Source organism: Moschus berezovskii, chromosome 20, assembly GCF_049115385.1.
Source record: "Moschus berezovskii isolate FMDL1 chromosome 20, NW_MosBer_1.0, whole genome shotgun sequence".
NCBI lineage: Eukaryota > Metazoa > Chordata > Mammalia > Artiodactyla > Moschidae > Moschus > Moschus berezovskii.
Genome location: NC_142479.1, coordinates 66,855,295 through 66,874,909, shown reverse-complemented (window position 1 = coordinate 66,874,909; position 19,615 = coordinate 66,855,295). Strand labels below are relative to the sequence as shown.

Below are 19,615 nucleotides of genomic sequence, written 5' to 3'. Positions count from 1 at the left end.
TCCCTCCTGCTCACGCCCCAGAAATATTGACTGTGTTCTCAAACGTGAACAAGACACCAGGAGAAACCAGCCAAAAGATGTGGACTGACCGGGCAGATGAAAATGTGTACTTCCACTTACCACCTCACTCAACCCCCTCGAATTGTATGTAATTATTTTATACTGTTAGGTTAATCATATTTCCATGATGGCTTGCAATTGGAATTATCTTTTTTTGATCTGGCTATTAATTGTGAAAACTTATAAACATCTTTTACTATTGTGAAAGAAAAAAAAAGACACCAGGAGAATTCGTTTATTGGAAGCACAGGGTGAGGGAGGAGCCGGGAAAACATAGCTGCTGGCTCAGGGGATGGGTCAGGGGAGACGAAAGCTACAGGAGGGAGTCCAACACCAAGAACGCTTGAGAAACAGAACATCAATGAGACCCACTCCCCTGGGTTAAGCTGCTCTGGGGGCTGGGGATGCGTGCATCCTCCCCTCCCCATCCCCAATCACTCCCCGTGACTGCTCGGCCCCTGTCAACGCAGGGAGCGCGGGACAGTGGGGGAGACGGAGCGGTAGCAGCGGTACCCCTCAAGCGAGGCTGGGAGGAGTAGCAGGCCGCTCAGGGGGTCCTTCCGGCAGCGCCCCATGGCCTCCTTGTAGCTCAGTCGCTCCTTGGAGATGGGATCTGTCAAGTCCTTCTCGTAACTGGCCTCGTCCTGCAGGAGCTGGGCCAGCTCCTCGCTGATCATGCCGGAGAGCACGGCCTGCGCCACGGGTATGCGGCCGGTCCTCTTGGGGTCGATGAGCCCCCCGGTCAGGTGCTGCACCCGCAGGTGCGGGAGCACGCTTTCCTGGGGCATCCAGCCCTTCTGGACGGCCTCACCCACTGACAGCCTCTTCTTGGTCACGGGGTCCTCAATGCCGGTGAAGGCCTTCTGGGCGTTGAGCAGCCTCTGGGTTGAGCCGCTCTCAATCAGGCCCCGCTCCATCGCCTTGTGCACGGAGTAGCGCTCCCGGCTCAGGAGGTCCACGATGCCCCCCGTGGCCGCCTGCGCCTCCAGCAGCTTCTGCCCGGTGATGGGGTCCAGCATGTTCTTGGCCACGGCCGTCTTGATGGTGCACTTGTTGTCCGTGGTCGTGTCGTAGACGCCGGCGATGGGGAAGCTGTCCTCGCTGAGCCCGAGAGAGAAGCCGGGGGAGAGGAGACTGGTGCTCTGGGGGGCCGGGGAGGCAAGCGGGGACCTGGAGATGATGGCGCCAATGGAGAGGGAGGGGCAGGGCTTGGTCTCCCCGGCCACGAGCAGGGCGAACTCGCTGATGGGGAGCTGGCCGTCCTTGTAGAGATGGTACTCCTCCTTGGAGATGCGCCGGCTGCGCAGGGCGGCCTCGATGGAGTACTGCTTCCCGCTCTTGCGGTCCAGGAGCACAGACTCCTCCCCGTGGGGGCCCGAGGTGGTGACCTCCTCCCAGTCACACTCGAGATCCTGCAGCTGGAGGTACTGGCTTCGGTCGATAATGCCCCTCTTGTAGGCCTCGTACGGGGACATGTCGTTCCCTGTCTCGGGCTCCAGGATGGAGATCTTGGTGGAAAGGTTGGTCTCCCGCGTCTGGGTCTCCTGGTTGAGCTCCTCCCGGCTCACTTGGGTGTGGAGGTCCCGGAGGGTCCGCTCCTTCTCGTAGATCTGGTCCTTCTCGCGGAGGATGGCCGACTCGAGCTGCGAGAGCTCCTGGCCCCGCTGAGCTGCCCTCTGCCGCTCGCTCTCCGTCTTCTGGCTGAGCAGCTTGGACTCCTCCTGCAGGCGCAGTGCCTGCTGCTGCTTCTGCTTCTCCAGCTCCCGCAGCTCCTGCTGCAGCCGCCTGCACTCCTGGCTCGCCCGGTCCCGGGTCTTCTGGAGCCCGGCCTCCTCCCGGGCCCAGGTCCTTCCCAGCGCCTCGGCCCGATCCACCCGCTCCCGCAGGCGCCTCACCTCCTCCTCTCGGCTCTCCCGGGCCGCGCGCTCCCGGTTGAGCGCCTCCCACACCCGGGCACGCTCTCCCTCCAGCACCGGGTCCTTCTCCACCCTGATCACTTCCTTGTAGATGGTCTTCTCCTGCGGCTTGGTCTTCTGGAGCACGTCGATCTGCACCTGTAGGTTCTTGCACTCCCTATGCACCTCGGTCGCCTGGGTCTTCTCCCGGGCCAGGTCTTGCCGGAGGGCTGCCGTGGACTTCTCCAGGTCCGGATCCTTCTCCAGCTGGACTACCTCCTCCATGATGATCTTCTCCTGCACTGCCGGAGGCCGCTTCTCCAGCTCCTGGAGCCTCAGGGTCAGCTGCCGCAGCTCCCTCTCCACAGCCAGCTTCTTGCTGCGGTCCTCCCGGAAGCTGAGTCGGCCCTCGTCCTCCTGCACGGCGGCCCGCAGCTGCTGCACCTCCCGCTCCAGCTGCCGCCGCCGGCCAGCCTCCTCATCCAAGCCTTGGCTCAGCCGGCTGTGCTCCTCACGGAGCTTCGGGTCCTTCTGGGTGACCACCACCTCCTGCACCACCACCCTCTCCTCGGGCCGCCGCCTCTCCAGCAGCAGGTACTTGTTCTGCAGCTCGTGGACGGCGTCCTCGGCCGCCCGCCGCTTCTGGGTGGCCTCCCGCACCTCCTGGCGCAGCCGCTGGGCTTCCTGCTCCAGGACGGGGTCCTTCTCGCGGCGCACCACCTCCTTGTTCACCGTCTTGGTCTCCACCTTGGAGCGCTCGCGCCTCCACTCGTCACGCTCCCCCTGCAGCCGGATGAGCTGCTCCTGGGCCCGCCCGCTGCCGTTGACCAGCTCGTTGAGCTGGGCCTTCAGGCGGTCGATCTCCCGCAGCACCTCAGGGCTCCTCTCGTGCCGCACCAGCTCCTGCGTCACCTGCTTGTACTCCACGGTGGGCTTCTGCGCCCGCAGCACCACCAGCTCGGGCAGCAGCCGCTCCACCTCCTGCTCCACGCGGCTCCTCTTGAGGGCGGTCTCCTGCAGCTCGGCCTGGAGCCGCGCAATTTCCTGCTCTGTCTCTGGGTCCACCCGGAAGGTCTCCTGCACGCGTTCCTGCAGGTCCACCCGGGGCTTCCGCTTCTCCACTGCACTGTGCTTGCTGTGCAGCTCCGTCAGCTCCCTGGCCAGCGCCTCGTTCTCACTCCTCTGCACTTCCAGGAGGCTCCTCAGCCTGGATGCCTCCTGGAGGAGGCCAGGGTCCTGTTCCACCTTCTTCACTTCCTTCACGATCACCTTGGGCTCCACGGCACGGATCGCCGCCTCCAGCTCCACGACTTGAGCCTGCAGCTTGGCCACGGCATCCTCCGCCCCCTTCCGCTGGGCTGAATCCTCCTGAATCTGCAGCCTCAGGGCCTGGGCCGCCTGGAGCATCTCCAGGTCCTTCTCCACCTTGACCACTTCTTTCACCACAACTGTCTCCTTCACGTTCACCTCCTTCTGCTCAAGGGCCAGCAGCTCTGCCTTCAGTGCCTCCAGCTGGGCCGAGACGGCGGTGTTCTCCTCTTGCAGGAGCTGGAGCTCACCGCTGAGCTGGGCCGCCTGGCTGTCCAGGCCGGGGTCCCTCTCAATCTGGGTGACCTCCTTAGTCAGCAGGTGAGGCTCCGTGGCCTTCCTCTGGCTCTCCAGCTGCACGACCTTCTGGGCCACTGCCTCCAGGTCTGCCTGCAGGCTGGCCCGCTTCTTGCCCTCGTCCTCCACCTGGGACTTCACCCTGGACAGGCTGCTCTCCAGCTGGGGATCCCTGTAGAACTCCACCACTTCCTTCTCCTCCAGTTTTTCCACAGGCTGCTGGGTCTTCAGCTGCAGCAGCTGGCTCCTCTGCTCTTCCAGCTCGCGCTGCACCTGGGCCACCCGCTTCCTCTCCTCCTCCAGCTGGGACCTCAGGGCCTCTGACTCCCTGCCCGCTCGGGCTGGGCTCTCAGACCCCTGCTGGGCATTAGGGGTCACCTGGATGTCCTCACTGAGCTCTTTCTGTAGAGGAAGAGGGGAGAGTCCTGGGATAAGGGGAGGAAAGGGAAAAGCCCCTGCCCAAAGACCCTGATGCTGGGAAAGATTGAGGGCAGGAGGAGAAGGGACAATAAAAGATGAGATGACTGGATGGCATCATCGATTCAATGGACATGAGTTTGAGCCAACTCCAGCAGATGGTGAAGGACAGAGAACTCTGGCGTGCTGCAGTCCATAGGGTCGCCAAGAGTCCGATATAACTAAGTGACTGCACAACTGAACAACAACACCCCTCCCTCCTGGGATCAGGACCCTTCCCTGCTTTCTGAGACTTCCCAGTAGGTCCTGGGAGGTGGAACTGAAGATCTGAGGTGTTTGAAGGTAGGATTTTAAGAGGTTTCATCAATGCCCAGTGTGCTGCGATATAAGGCAGCGTTCAGGCTGCATTTGCACTAGGATGTGAAAGTAAGAAGGTCCTCCCTTCCCAACCTTTCCCTGCTCCCCTTCCACCCAGGCTCCCAGAAGTGGGCCTGTGCGCCTCTGGGGGATCCTGGGATACACCTCTGGGTGGGAGGAGGCTGGCCAGTCCCTTGGCCACTCTCCGAGAGTCATGGAGAGCTCCCAGCTCCTGGTCTCCCGGGGATGGAGACCTCAGTGGCCTCTTGCCCACTGGGGCTGGGTCCTGAGGCTGAAGACTGTCCCCACCGGGGTGTTGCCCAGGGGCGAAACTGTGACTGCACTGAGTGACATCTCCTGGTACTAACTCTGAGATGGAAACCAGCCTGGAAGTGCTGCTGGGGGTGGGCAGAGAGCTGCACTTCCCTCAGGCAGCAGCCTGTCCCAGGGCTGCAGTGTGAGCAGGTAGGGAAGTCTGCCCGGTCAACCACCCGCCCAGGCTGCCTAGGGTGGACATCACCCCCATACCTTCTCCAGAATCTTTCTGGCAAATTCCAGCTGGTGCAGTTGCTGCTGGTGGGCAGCTGCCACCTCAGTGTATGCCTTCGTCAGGTTCTTCTCCTGGAGAGGTCAAAGGGAGGGGTGGGCCAGCGTCAGCTCCTCCCTCAGAGGCTGCAGAGCTGGCACCCCAGGAAGGAGGAACACAGAGCCCGGCTCACCTGGGCCTGGATGCTGTCCTGCAGGGGCGCCACTCGGGGTCTCTTGGGGGCCGACCCTCCCTGGGTGGGCTCCAGGGAACCGCGGTAGGTGTCTGCCTGCAGCTCATAGTCCTGAGCAGGGGGGGAAGGCCACAGACTGGCCGTCAGTGCGGGGAGCTGGGGAGGGGGAGGGGGGGCTGGTGGAAGGAGGGAGGGGGAGGGGGAGATAAAGAGGGAGGAGCTGAAGGGACTGCTTACCTGGAGGGCTGCCTGCAGGTGCTGGGAGAGGCGGGATGCCGTGGCCCTGTCCTGCTCGCGGCCCTGGATCTCCTGCAGCAGTCTCTGCCAGGGCAGGAGGGAGGGTCAGGGGACCCCTGCTCACCTGGACTTGCCTCCAGGCCCGCGGGCAGCCAGCAACACCCAGGGGCAGCAAGCGGTCTGTGGGAAGCTGCCTTCCCACCCCACCCCCGGCCGTGACCCACCACGGCCTCTGCTCGAAACATCCCACCCCCAACACACACATTCTGGTCACACTAATTCCTCAGGCCTCAGGCTGGGTGTCAGTTCCTTCCAGACCGCCTGCCCTGTCCCCATGGGTGTCCTTACAAAGGGCTCCCACAGCACTCTGGCTTCTCCACCAAAGCACTTATCAGCCTCATGGCCTGAGATGCACTGGCCTCCCCCCAAAACCGCAGGCTGCCTGAGGGCCAGGCTGTACCCAGCCCCTTTTCATTACCAGCATGCATGATGCTGGGAAAGACTGAAGGCAGGAGGAGAAGGGGACAACAGAGGATGATTTGGATGGACGATATCACCGACTCAATGGACATGAGTTTGAGCAAACTCCAGGAGAGAGAGGACAGGGAAGCCTGGCGTGCTGCAGTCCACGGGGTAGCAAAGAGTCAGACATGACTTAGTGACTGAACAGCAGCAGCAACAACAGTAAGGAGGTATGAGGCAGAGGATGAAGTAGGAGTTGGTACCTCCAGGAACACAAAGCCCACTGCCCACCTCAGGCCAGACAGAGAAGGGCTGGCTGTTTCCATGGACAAAGTGAAAGTGAAGTCGCTCAGTCGTCCAACTCTTTGGGACCCCATGGACTGTAGCCTACCAAGCTCCTCCGTCCATGGAATTTTCCAGGCAAGAATACTGGAGTGGGTTGCCATTTCCTTCTCCAGGAGATCTTCCCGACCCAGGGATTGAACCCAGGTCTCCCACATTGTAGGCAGACTGTCTGAGCCACCAGGGACAAAGTGTAGCATTTTGGGTTGGGGTGGGTGGTGAGAGAAGCAAGGACTCTGGAGTCTGAGCTTTGAGGTCATTAAAACACTGACCACTAGAGGGCGGGCCACACTCGCACAGGCTGCTCTCTCCGTTAGGAAGGTGGCCAGGGAACTGGGCCTGGCTTAAGGGCTCAGCTCTGGGTAAGAGGTGGGGAGAGGGACCGGCCCACACCTCCTGCAACCCCAGCTCCTCACCTTCTGCGCCTGCAGCTTGTAGGCAATCTGGCTGGGCCCGTCGCTGGGCCGCACCTTGTTGTGGGGCAGGCGCTCCAGCCAGGTGTTCAGGTTGTCCGTGCAGTTCTTGAACTGCTGGTAGGTGAGGCTGGCATCCTGCACCATCTTCTCCCTGCAGGAGGAGGAGCAGAGGTGAGAGTGGCCCCCAGGGGGCAGGCGAGGGGTGTGCGGAGGAGGCTGGTGGGTTCCTTCGTCCCTGGGACAGGTCGGGAGGCCTGACTGACTCGCCATGCTGATCCTCTCTAACTCTGGCCCAGTGGCTGGAGCTGGGCATTCAGAGATGGACCAGACACTTTCTGCCAGGCACCACCTGGGAGGCTGACGCTGTTATCATCCCATTTTAGAGGAGAGGAAGCTGGGCCTCAGAGAGGTGCGCTCACCCGTCCAAGGCCCCACAGCTTGTCGGCCACAGCCACCACGCACTGTAGGGCTGTGCCATGAGCCCCAGCAGCCCGGCCACTCACCGCAGGTCCAACTGGTCCCCCACGGCATGGTAGCGGTCGGTGAGGGCCCGCACCTGGCGCTGCTGGTGCGGCAGGTCTTTGCAGAACTCGCGGAAATTGTTCTGCAGCGCGCTGCACGTGTGCTCGACAGCCTTCAGCTGGCGGTGCAGCCCGAGCACACAGGCCTGCTGCTCCAGCAGCTCCCTCCGCTGGCGCTGGGGCAGGAGGGGACACAATGTACCCTTGTGGTTTGGTCGGATTCCAGGCCCACCCTCCACTTGAGGTGGGCCTGCTCCTAGGCCCACTCCTGCCAGGAGGCCGCCTGGCCCCTCACCTTCAGCTCGCTGACCCTCTCCTGCAGCGCACCCGGGCCTGTGGGGATGGGGGCCTCCTGTGCCAGGGCAGACTCGAAGCCTTGGATGACCTTCTCTGCATCCCGGATCTGCCGCTCCAGACCCAGGGCGGCCTTGGCTCTGTCGCAAGAGGAGGCCGAAGGTCGGACACCCCCTTGGCCGCACCCCAGAGGCCTCGCCCATTGGCCCCCGCCCCTGGGGCACTCACTTCTCCCCGTAGAGGCCGCAGAGAACCTTCACGTCCCTGAACTTGTTCTTGACGCTGTTGAGGACCACAGGAAGATGCAGGGCAGCAGGCCCCGAGGGCTGCCCCGATAGAAACGCTTCACACTTCTGCTGGGCCGCCTCCTTCTCTGCTCCCAGGCTCTGCAGCTGCTGGGCCGTGCCCTGGGGTGTATCGGGGGTCTCAGGATCTCTGGTTCTGGGCAGGTGGCTTTCACCCAGCCCTCCCGCTATGTCAACCTAACTCTGCTTGCGAGGCCTCCAGAATGTGGTGTGGACATGCTCGGGCTCGGTGTCCAGGTAGGTGACCGTAGGCAGGTCAGCCTCTCTGGCCCTCAGCCTCCTCATCTACAAATGCTTGATGGGAGGATGAAATGAGACCCTGTGAGTCAGGAGCTGTCGCCCACCTTGGTCTTCACGTCACTGTCCTGTTCACAAAACCTTCAGTTCCCTGCCCCTTCCCCCCAGTAAAGCAGCAAAGCCCTGGCTCCATCCACTTGGGATTATGACTTTGTTGATTCTTGTATCAGTTATTCATGCATCGATTCCATAATCCCTTAGTGCTGGCTCCACACCACATATTGCCCACCTTCCAGGCTAACTGGACCCCCAGCACCTCTGATGCGGAAGAGGACCTTCAAAACCCAGCGACCGGGGGCTTCTCTGGCAGTCCAGTGGTTAAGACACTGCGCATCCACTGTAGAAGGCATGGGTTCAATCCCTGGTCGGGGAACTAAGATCCTGCCCAGGGCAGTGGTAACCTGGGCCCAGCATGGGCAGAGGTATTGTCCAGGCTGTCACCCCACAGTGCCTCCTCCTTCTGCCACTCCTCCTTCCTTGCCTGGCCCCCTTGGTCCCCATCTGAAACACCTCTCCCACCTCTGGAGCCCTGCCTCCCCCGGTCAGCCCTCTGACCGAGCTGAAACGCTCCAGAACGTGGCAGAGTGAAAAAGACCAAGTTGCACAATCCTGTGAACAACATGCTTCACATTTTTAAAAAACTAAATCCAAACAATATATTTGAGTAGAAACCGGTTTGGAAGGCTACAAACCAAACTTCTCCCCCCAACCCCCCACCCCCGGGTGTGGGGAAGGGGTGGCTTTCACCGTTAGCACTTCTGAGTCCTTCCGTGACCATGTTTACAGGCCTGCACACTCTCCAGGGAGGCTCCCCGGCAGCCACCCCAGAGAAACCACCCCTAAGATGCCGCAAGCTCGTTTTCAGGGAGGAGGAACCCAAGGCCCAGAGAAAGTGAAAGTGAAGTCGCTCAGTCGTGTCCGACTCTTTGCGACCCCATGGACTGCAGCCCACCAGGCTCCTCTGCCCATGGAATTTTCCAGGCAAGAGTACTGGAGTGGGGTGCCATCACCTTCTTCGTAAGGCCCAGAGAGGTTGTGAATTGCCCAAAGTCACAGAGCAGGTCAGGGGAAGAGCCAGGGTGGGAAGGAGCCTGAGGGAGCCCTGGACTGTCTGCTCACTTCTTCCACCTCGGGGGCCTGTGGCTGCCCCCACACCTGCCTCCCCAAGGCTGGACCATTTTTTATCCCAGCTGCCCTGGCTTACCCACCTGGTGGTTCTGGATGCGACCCTCGAGGTCCTCGAGTGGTGCGGTGCGGCTCAGCGGGGCCCGGGCCCAGGCCAGCAGCTGCTTCTCTATCTGCCCCAGGCCTTCCTCCAGCCGGGTCATCTGTGTCAGGAGCTTCTGGGCCTGTGGCTCGGCTGGGCCCGAGCTGCTTGGAGCTGGGGGGAGAGAGTGCCTCTGAGGGGTCAGGGCCTGCCTTGTGTCTGCCTGCCTGCCTGCTGGACCCCTCCGTGAGCGCATGCAGAGGTCCCGTGTGGGGGAGGGTGGGGAGCAGGGCCTCACTGAGGGAGGGACATCAGGCTTGCCAACCCACGGAATGGAACCCCCAGATCAGAGTCTTTAATTCAGGGTTACTCCCTGCCCGTGGCAGCCCCCGGGTGACCAGAGTAGGCATCTACTCCTATTTCAACGTCTCCCTCTTTCCCTGGCCAGCCCTCGGTACCCTGTTGGCTGGGCCGTAAGGGCTCCTTGGCACTGGCCTTCAGGCGGCTCTGGACTGTGGTCAGTTTCTGCTTCAGTGCTTGCAGCTCCGAGGCGAGCCTGGAACAAGGGGCGGTCACAGAAGGACGTTCCTCCATGCTCTCCCCCAGCCCCTGCGGTCACACATTTAGGCAAAGGGCAGGCAACGGCCTCAAACTGCAGGGCCTGGCCTGGGTGGGTCCACAGCCTGCCTCCTGCCCCTCTGGGTCCCCAGGAGGACCCACCCGGAGGCCCTGGCCACGGCTTCAGGGTCCGGAGCTGGGATGCAGAAGCAGGCGGCTGGGGCCCGCTTGGGCTCGCCTGCCTGGCCCTGGACCACCCAGGTGTGCGGGTCAGTGTTGTCCAGCAGTGTATATGGCTCACCCCGAAGCAGCTGCACCTGTTGGGGTTTAGAGGGGGCGGGGAGGTGGGGAGCGGCCCATGCAGGCTTAGGGGCCAGGCTGGAGAAGGGATCAAGGCCCAGTAGGGGCCAGTAGGGTAGGGGCTAGGGACGGGGCCAGGGAGCAACAGGAAGGGCCGGAGTTGGGACAGGGAGTTGGAACGGGTGGTGTTGGGGCAGGGATGGAGCAGGGGTGGGACAGGGCATTGGCCGGAGTGGGTAGGAGAGGGCAGGGGAGGGGTGGCAGGGGAGGGGTGGCAGGGGAGGGGTGGCAGGAGAGGGCTGGGTGGGCCCGGAGGAGCCGGGCGGGTGGAGACTATACTTCTCCTGAGTCCCAGTCACAGATGCTGTCCACACGCAGGGGCTGTGGGGGCAGGTTCCTTCGCTGGGGCAGAGGGGCCACCCCCTGGCTCCGCAGCTGCAGGTCCTTGATGGTCTTTTCGGCCATGGTCAGCTGCTTCTCCTCTGCCTGTGGTGACCCAGGCAATGGGGGCTCAGGCCAACCCCCTCTGTGCCCCCCAGGAGGGCCAGGAAGGGGCCATCATGAAGAAGGGTCTCTTAGTCAGCAACATAAATCGAGCCCCTCCCTGGGTACCCAGGGTCCTAGAGTCTGCTGGTTGGGGTGGGGTAGGCAGCTGCCCAGCAACCAACCCCCAGACCTCCAGAGTGGGAGCTGGAGGGGTGTCGGAGCTCTTCTGGGCAGTCCCTGTCACACTGTGTGTGCACGTGTGCTAAGTCACTTCAGTCATGTCCGACTCTGTGTGACCCCATGGACTGTAGCCTGCCACGCTCCTCTGTCCATGCGATTCTCCAGGCAAGAATACTGGAGTGGGTTGCCATGCCCTCCTCCAAGGGATTATCTCCACCCAGGGGTTGAACCCACGTCTCTTATGTCTCCTGCATTGGCAAGCAGGAGGGCTTCCCTGGTGGCTCAGCTGGTAAAGAATCTGCCTGCAATATGGGAGACCTGGGTTTCATCCCTGGGTTGGGAAGATCCCCTGAAGAAGGGAAAGGCTACCCACTCCACTATTCTGTCACGGAGAATCAGACACAACTGAGTGATTTTCACTTTCTTTACCACTTGCACCACCTGGGAAGCCCTGTCATATTACAGGCGGGGAAATAGGTCCAGAGGTGGGAAGGGCTTGCAGCTAACAGACCAGGCTCCTCCCGCCCTCAGGGCAGGGGATCCAGGCAGGACTAAACACCCTGGAGGTGTGAGGCCCAGACACCCAGGCAGGCCCGGTGCCCAGGAGCAGGTACTAGGAGGGGCCGGGGGCGATCTCACCTCCAGCTGCCGTATCATCTCTGTTAGGGCGCCAGGCGGGCCCCCCGGGGCAGGGCTGTACTGGCTGTCCAGGCTGGAGTTGAGCTTTGCCAGGGTCTGGCTGACAGAGTCCGCCTCTTCCTGGAACTGAGGTCGGTGGGTGGTCAGGGGTGAAGCTGGGGCACCTACTGCCCACCACCCTGAAAACCAGCTAAACCCAAACCGGCTGAACCCAAAGTGTCACTTGCCGTCGGCCTTTCTTCCCAGGCAGTGGGACCTTCTAACTGAAGTGCTTGGCAAATCAGGCATTTTGGGGTCACTGAACTTAATTTCTTTTAGTGTCGTAAAACACGTTGTTTTTCGTCCTTCCTGCACAGATGAAGGGTGGTGCCCCTCCTGGAGGACTCACTCCAGCACCTGGAGTCCTGGCTGGGATCCAGGGGTGGGTTCCCAGGGCCTCTCTGAGCAGAAGCTAGGCGTGTGCTTTAAAGAGCTAGCCCACAGTTGGGTGATATACGGAATTCTCATCAGTGGATGTGCTAATGTATAGTGGATATATAGGAAAATGCCCTTAAAAAAAAGAGAAAAGGAAAACCTTTGGCTTCTTTTTTTCCTCAAAGGATATAAACCATTTTAGTTGGAAACTACCAAAAAAAAAAAAGTCCCTATTGCGCATTCCCTGGTGGTCTGGTGCTTAGGTCTCAGCACTTTCACTGCCATGGACCTGGGTTCAATCCCTGTTGGGGGAACTATGATCTCACAAGCTGCGTGGTACAGCCAAAAAAAAAAAAAGTCCCTATTTGGATATATATTTTAAATTTTTTTTGTTTTCAAAAAAACCAAAAATTGTCTGTGACTTTTAGACAGGACTGTTGTCTATTACAGCCTATTACAGCAATGTTTCTCAACCCTTGTTTCTTTACTGAACCTTCTAAGGAGCTTTTTTAAAAAAAATTTTTTTTGAATTATGTTAGTTATTTGGCTGTGCTGGGTCTTAGTTGAGCGTGTGGGCGCTTTAGTTGTGGCCTTAGAACTCTTAGTTGCATGAGACCTAGTTCCCTGATCAGGAAGTGAACCCCGGGCCACCTGCATTGGGAGTGCAGAGTCTTAACTGCTGGGGCACCAGAGACATACCTCTAAGTAACTTTTCCCTTTTGTTGTCCTTACTTTCCCCATCATTGACATGAAATTTTCATATCACAGATATGCTGTATATCATTTACATATGCATATCTGTGATTTATTTTTTTATGAAAAAAAAAAGTTCTTTTTTTTCACTTTCAAGAACCAACCTTCACCCCCTCAACAGGAGTGACATCACCTTGTCGAGAATTCGTGGGTGACATTATTTTCCCCTGGGGCCCAGTCACAATGACGCAGCTCCGTCATTTTTATGAGGCGCCTTGGCCCCCGAGATGCGCGGGGCCCGCGCCCGGCCCGCCCCGCTCACCCGGCGGTAGTCCTCCACGCGCTGCAGCTGGCTCTCCTGGCAGATGCAAAGGTTCAGGAAGTTCTGCCACTCCAACTTCAGGGCCTCCTGGTGGGCCTGGGGGCAGCGGTGCAGAGCCCTCGGACCGCGCCCCGACCTGGTCCGTCCACCCGCCCGCCCTCTCGGCTGGCCCGGCCCGGTCTCCCCTAGCCTCCCCGGGAAGCTCCCCGACCGAGGGCCCCCGAGGCAGCAGGGAGGGCCCGGCCGTCGCACCTGGATGGGCCCCAGGGCCGGATGCCCGAGCTCCACCATGCGCTCGCCGTCGTCCTCCAGCTGGTTCACGCACTGCTCCTGGCTCAGCAGCTCGTGCTGCTTGAAGTGCTGGGAGAGGATGAGGCGGGGGCGCTGGCGGTGAGGACCAGCCCGGCCTTGTCCCCCCACCCCGTCCCCACCCGCCCCTGCTGACCTCGTACTCTCTCCGCACGCCCGCGGGGTCGGCCAGGTGGTCGCTCCAGTCTTGCTGGAGGATGCGCTGCTGCTGCTGGGCCAGGGCGCTAAGCTGGCGCGTGCAGCCCTGCAGGTGCGTGTACAGGCTGCCCAGGCTCTGCCCTCGCCACGAGGCCGCCTTCTGTGCTCGGATGCGGGGAGAGAGGCGCCGTCAGGCCGCGCCCAGGAAGGCTGGCCTCGTCAAGGGTGCAGGCAGCCCACCCAGCCCGCCGGCCTGCCCTGGGGCTCACCAGGAGGTCCCGGTATTGGCTCCGGATGGTGGCGGCGTCCTGTCTCGACCAAGGGGGAGAAAAAGCAGGCCCAGTGAGAGATGAGGTGCAGGGGAGAACGCACCCCACATCCCTGGGCCTCTCCTGCCCCTCCTCCATCCCCAGTCCCGGGGGACCAGCCAGACCTCGCTCAGGCTCTGATGGGAGAAAGGGAACCAGGGCTGGGGCCAAACAGGGGCGTGTGTCTGACGGCTCACCCACCGGCCCTACGAGAGTCCGCAGCTGCTGCCCGTAGGCCTCTATCTCCTTCTGCAGGATGTTGTGCTCGGCGACCTGCTGCTCCAGCTCCGCCATGCCCGGCCCGTACTGGCCCTCGCAGACCTGCTTCTGCAGAAGAGCTGGCCGCTCAGCTCTGCCACAGCGCCTGGGGTGGGGAGTTCCGCACCCACCCTCCCCCTCCACCCAGCATCCCCATCAGCAGGGGATGGAGCTGGTCATTTGGGCAGAGGGTGGACAGGCCAGGTGCTGCCTGGGTGAATGGCTGCAGCTCACCCTGGGGCACATGCTAAGTTGCTTCAGTCGTGTCCGACTCTGTGCGACCCCAGGGACTGTAGCCCGCCAGGCTCCTCTGTCCATGGAATTCTCCAGGCAAGAATACTGGAGTGGGTTGCCATTTCCTTCTCCAGGGGATCTTCCCAACCCAGGGACTGAACCTGCATCTCTTATGTCTCCTGCATTGGCAGGCGGGTTCTTTACCACTAGTGCCACCTGGGACACCCTGGGGAACATGCTAGTCTTCAGTGGCCCTGGCTGAGGCCTCTGGGTCACGTGACTGTGGATCCTGAATCCCACTGGTCCCCAAGTCTCAAGGCTCAGCTCTGAAAATCTCCCCGCTCTGCCCTGCCTCCTGCCTGGACACCTCCAGCCTGGCTCCTGAGCCTGCACACACCCTGTCCTGTCCATTCCATGCCCTCCCCTGTCCCTTCAGAGAGTTGGACACGACTGAGCGACTGAACTGAACTGCCCCTTCATTGTCATCACGGCACCCCTTCTGTCATGACGTCAAAGCACTGTTCCTCACCTGATGTTCCGGGGGCCCTTGACCTGGTTCTGCCTCCCTGCCCAGAAAAGCCCTTTTTCCATCACAGCCCAGGCTTCCTCCAGGCAGCAGCCTCTGTTCCTTTTTTCTGAAATATCCTTTCCTCACCACTTCACCCCATCCCAACCGAGCTCTCCCACCTACAGGAAGCCCTCCATGATTGCACGGTCTCTTCTGCCCCCTCCCTTTTCAGAGACCCAGCCCCCACCCAGGTCCAAGGATGCATCAGCCCCTGACGAAACGCAGCCCTGTGTAGCCCTCTGATGGCTGCTGGGTGACCCCTGACCTGCTTCTGCTCCAGCACCCTCGCCCAGTCGACCCTGGGCCCCACGTCGGGCGGCAGCACCATCTTCTCGTATAGGGCGCGGTACTCAGCGCACTCCTGGGTCACCCGCTCGTGCAGCTGCTTTATGCTGCCAAAGAAGTGGCCAGAAGGTCGGACCCCCAGCACCTCCATCCTGGACCCCCAGCTCCTGCCGCTGCCACCCCCTGCCCTACACTCACTCCTTCTCGATCTCCTCAGCCTGCGGGTGCTTGAGCCGCTGGGCCTTGTCCACATCCAGGAAGAGGTCCTTGAGCAGCACCTCGGCCTCCTTCAGGCTGCGGCCCACCTCCTGCCGGTGCTGCAGGGCCTGGCGCTGCTCACTGTGCTGCCGGTCCTGAGGCGGGGAAGCCATCCTTGCTGCCCGAGCCCCCCTGCCATCCCAGGGACCCCGGCCAACCTTGGTGCCCACGCCGGGAGAGGGCAAAGTGCGAGCACCAGTGAGGCAGACTCAGGCCATAGGGGAGGCCCTTTGACCCCCCTGCAGGAAGCAATCAGCGAGGGCTTCCTGCAGGTGGGAGGGCTTTGGGGGATGGGGTGAAGTGGTGAGGAGACACATTTCAGAAAAAAGGGACATTCCTGCCTAGAGGAAGCCTGGAGTGAAATGGAAAATGGGGTTTTCTGAGCAGGAAGGCAGAACCAGGTCAAGGGCCCCCTGAACTTCAGGTGAAGAGCTGTGCTTTGACGTCACTATAGAAGGGGTGCCGTGATGACAGTGAAGGGGCAGGGGAGGGCATGGCGTTGAGAACCCACCAGAGAAAGCGTGCCAAGCCCTCGCTCCCACTGTGTTTGGGGAGTGACCAGGGACGGACAGGACTGTCTGTGCATCTTTACCAAGGCAAGTGGGCACCTCTGGGACCGCCAGGCATGGCAACAAGTCTCCCGTGCCCCCGCGCCCTGCCATCTGCCCCAGCTTCACCTGCTGCAGCTTCTTCTGGGTCTCTAGAATGTCCCTCTCCACCTGGTCGGCGTTGGCCTGCATGCGGGAGATCAGCAGGGCCAGCTCCTGAGTGGCAGCTCTGATGAGGGGTGGAGACAGAGGGCAGTGTGGTTGGCAGAGTTCCCCGTTTCCCTTGGGCAGAGGTTTGGGTGGGATCCCCTGCCTGCACCCGCCCCGTCCTGCCCTACAGCTGAGCTCACTGCCCTAGGGGGTTGGAGTCGAGACCTGGGGAGCCCTGGCGTCTTGGTAGGAATCTCTGTGAGATACACAGTCCTGGGCAGGGGAGCTCAGTGAGGCTTCAGAAAATGAGGGTCCTGGGTGTGGGTGGCACTGTGGAGCCGCCTTCTCCCCGTCAAGGAAGTGCCTCCCGACCCCACCCTGCTTTCTGCTGCTTCTTCAGGCTGGAGGGCAGGCAGCCCACAGGGGAGCACGTGAATCCCTGGCTCAGCCCCTAACCTGAGATGGGACAGCTGGATCCTGGGGAGGGGTGGGTGAGCTGGCTGGGGGCAGGGGAGCAGCAGCAAGTCCCCCAGCTCAGCTTCCTCCCACCCCACCCATGTCTCCCCTCCACTGCCCCAGGCTTTGCAGGGCCCACCCGGGATTAGCAAGCTTGCAGAGGAGACACACACCACCTACACAGCTGGGGTAGGTGGGCCACAAGATTGCCAGGGAACCCCAACACTTTCCAGATTCAGGAGTTCAGAGCCCAAGCTAGGACCTGACTTGCTCCAGGTGGCACAGCCAGGAGGAGCAGAGGATGAGCCTGAACCAGGGTCCTTTCCCAGGGCTGTCTCCCAGCCTCTACAGGGCGCCAGGTGTGGGCTCCAGCTCACTCTCTGGGGCCTAGAGTTTCGAGCAGGCCTAATAAGAGCATGGTCTAAGCCTCAGGAGCACAGCACCCTGTGAGGTCACCGTCCCCAGGGAGGGATGGCAATGCGGGCTGGGCCTTGAACCAGGGGTCCAAGGAGAAGCCCCCTCGAAGCAGAAGGGCCATGCCACAAAGTCTGAAGGAACTCTGACAGCCTGGTTTTTATCTTCCTCGATCCCTGCAGCTGTGTGGTCTTGGGTAAGTCACTTAAGCTCTCGGGGCCAGAGGCTCCTCACCTATACGTCAAGGCTCTACTAATATCCACCTTCTCACCGTGTTACTGTGAGAAGAAAACTACGTCCTGTGCAGAGTCAGCACCCGGTAAGTGTTCATTTTTACTCCTCTAAAGGGATTTGAAGGCAGGGACCTGTTGATTCTGTTTACGATGGCATCCACAGGGCCTAGAGCTGTCCCGGCACACAGTAGGTGCTCCATAAATAGGCACACAGTAGGTGGTCCATAAATACGTGCTGAACAGATGGACTTCATGAAAGGGGATTGATGTGCCCTCCTGGGGTAGCTGCCGCCGGAGGACAGGACCGAGGGGAAGGAGATGACCGGGAACCGCCCTGGGGCTGGGAGCTCTAGGTCCGGAATCCTGGGAGGGCTGCTCCCACCGGGAGGAGCCCACTCCACCCTGGGCAGGGCCCAGAGCCCCAGGGGGGACAGGTCACTCCAGTGAGAGTCTTAACCACCGTCTTTCCTGTCCGCCCAGAAGCCCAGCCTCCGTGTCCTCGCCCTGATCCCTATCAGGTGCTGGGCCTTTCATCTCGGCCCCCACCTCCACACCAGGGACCCCGGGCAAGCTGCCACCTCCACCCAGCAGAGGGGGCTGACGGCCAGTGAGCGGAAGAAGGCTGCCTGAGTCTGTCTGCAGAGTGTGGGGCTTTGGGGGGGCTGGGCTGGGGCACCCGCAGAGAGCTGGGTGAATTGAGGAAGGCTCTGAGATGTCCCAGGTCCGTGGGCCCCTCCTGCTTCCCTGCAGCACCCCTCCGCACATCCATCTGGTGAAGGAATCATCTCAACTCTGTAACAAAGCTCTTGAGGCCCAAGGTACCAGCCGGTGGGGAAAGCGGGAGCCTGGACCTGGAGCAGCACAGCCCTGCCTCCCTGCCTCTGGGCACTCCTCTGCCCACCTCTCAGCTTCTCTGGCCTCAGTCCTTCTGCCCACCCTGTGCCCAGGTCCCATGGGTCATCTCGGGGCAAGTGGAGCCTAGAGGGCAGAGCTGTGGATGGAGAGCCGTGCCCTCCAGCCTCCTCACCTCCCAGAAGAGGAGGAAAGCTCAGGCCCCTGTCCAGCATGTCTGCAGAGCCCTCAGGCCGCACCCCTCAAAATGTGGGGAGCTCCAGGCTATGTCTGGGCCCCTGCCAGGGCTGGAGCTTGGCCTGGGCCAGGAAGAGAGTCCACCCCCAGGCTCTTTAGCCTCAGGACACCAAATGCCAGCGCTGGGCTGGTTCCCGGCTCTGGCCAGCTGCCTCCAGGTGGCTGGAGCCCCTGGGTCTGAAGCCATCCTGGCCCCAGCCCCCACCCCCAGCCACGCTCACCTGCTGTGCTTGTTGGGGGACCCCTTGGGGGAGCCTTTGGCCGGGGAGCCCTTGGGGGACCCCTTTCCCTGGGAGCTTTTGCTCAGCCCCTTGAACATGGTCCTGAAGGCAGGTGCGGGCTCGGGCTGGGCTTGGCCGGCGAGGGCGGGCGGGCGGCGGGCAGCGGGTAGCGGGCGTGCGTCCTTGCTGGCTGCTCAGCTGGGCTCTGGCAAGGTGGGGCGGCTGGGCACCAGGCGGGCAGTTTCTGGGCGGGCCCTCCCTGCAGGTGAGGCAGTGAGGGGGCCGGGGCTGCGCGCATGCACCCCCACTCCCCACACCACACTCTCGCCTGCTCCTGCACAACCAGTTTGGGAGGAAAGGGTACAGCCCAGAGGGCGGGGCACCCGCGCCTGCCTGAGTCTCAGAGAAGGTTCGGACTTGTTACACCCAACGCCCAGAGCCAGAGGGAGCCAGCCGTGATCACGCCCAGACGGGGAAATAGCCCAGCCCAGGGGAGACACGGCTCCAGACAGACGGACGAGTGTGTGCACAAGCAGGCTCAGAGATCGAGGCCTGGCCTTAGAGCTCGGGGTTAATGAACACCTCCAGCCCACACCCTGCTATCAGGCACACCTCTTCACCCAGGACTCTCCGCCGGGGGCTGCTCCCTGCCAGCTCTGGGTGGGCGGAGGGACCCCGGGCTCTCTGCTCACCCCCAGGGCATCTGGGTCTCTGCTCTGTGTCCTCCACTGACAGGGTGGGGCAGCCAGGGGGCATTCTCCCTGGACAAGTGGCACAGGTACCTTTTAAACGTGGACACCACCCAGCCCGCTCCCCGGAGCCCCACCCCACGGTGCTGCGGAACGCTTCTCCTGGCCGGCTGGCTCTCCCATCTGTCTGTGGCTCCCGGGCCAGATGCAGTCACACATGTGTTGCTGGGATCCTCAGAGAGTCGCAGACCACCTCTAGAGGTGCCAGGACTCCCCCAAGGCCCAGCACTAGCCTTCGGGTGCTGCTGAGTGCAGGGTCTGGCGGAGCCTCCTGGGAACCCGCTGTTTTTTAAAAAAACAATTTTGTTTATTTTTGGCAGTGCTGGTCTTCATTGCCACCCGGACTTCTCTCTAGTTGCGGCGAGTGGGGGCTGCTCTGTTGTGGTATGCCAGTTGCTCTGAGGCTGTGGGGTCTTCCCGGACTAGGGATGGGGTTTGCAGGCAGATTCTTCACCACTGAGCCACCAGGGACGCCCCGGGAACCCACTGCTACTTGGGTTTCCTACCTGCCCCCCCTCCCTCCCCAGAGTGGCCCCTGGTGGCTTTTCTGGAGTCTGATGGAGTCTCCAACAGCAGTGCCTGTTTACTGGTCTTTTCTTCACACTGAGGGCCAGGGAGGTCATCTTGGTAGCTGCCTTCTCCCGCAGTGGCCCCCAGGGTCTTCAAGAAAG

At 61.5% G+C, this 19,615-nt stretch overlaps 1 protein-coding gene across 1 annotated transcript; it reads right to left on the bottom strand.

The window, feature by feature from the left end:
- Positions 1 to 281: 281 nt before the first annotated feature.
- EVPL (envoplakin) lies at positions 282 to 18,528 on the bottom strand. Its single transcript, XM_055408552.2, has 22 exons — positions 18,196 to 18,528; positions 15,762 to 15,861; positions 15,025 to 15,179; positions 14,807 to 14,933; positions 13,683 to 13,808; positions 13,443 to 13,481; positions 13,172 to 13,333; positions 12,979 to 13,086; positions 12,727 to 12,822; positions 11,298 to 11,423; positions 10,332 to 10,478; positions 9,855 to 10,009; positions 9,593 to 9,690; positions 9,136 to 9,308; positions 7,554 to 7,732; positions 7,327 to 7,465; positions 7,014 to 7,207; positions 6,511 to 6,661; positions 5,291 to 5,374; positions 5,054 to 5,164; positions 4,863 to 4,955; positions 282 to 3,962 (listed from the first exon to the last, which is right to left on the bottom strand). The coding sequence occupies exons 1-22, from the start codon at positions 18,291 to 18,293 to the stop codon at positions 522 to 524; spliced, it is 6,102 nt and encodes a 2,033-aa protein (XP_055264527.2). The 5' UTR covers positions 18,294 to 18,528; the 3' UTR covers positions 282 to 521.
- Positions 18,529 to 19,615: the final 1,087 nt, after the last annotated feature.

Bases quoted from the DNA above. Each gene is read 5' to 3' on its own strand.
- EVPL (XM_055408552.2), bottom strand. From the start codon at position 18,293: ATGTTCAAGGGGCTGAGCAAAAGCTCCCAGGGAAAGGGGTCCCCCAAG. The intron at 9,691-9,854 runs GTGGGTCCTCCT...CCCTTGTTCCAG, and splicing joins GCCGTGGCCAGGGCCTCCGG to GCTCGCCTCGGAGCTGCAAG. The intron at 4,956-5,053 runs GTGAGCCGGGCT...TGACCTCTCCAG, and splicing joins AGGACAGCATCCAGGCCCAG to GAGAAGAACCTGACGAAGGC.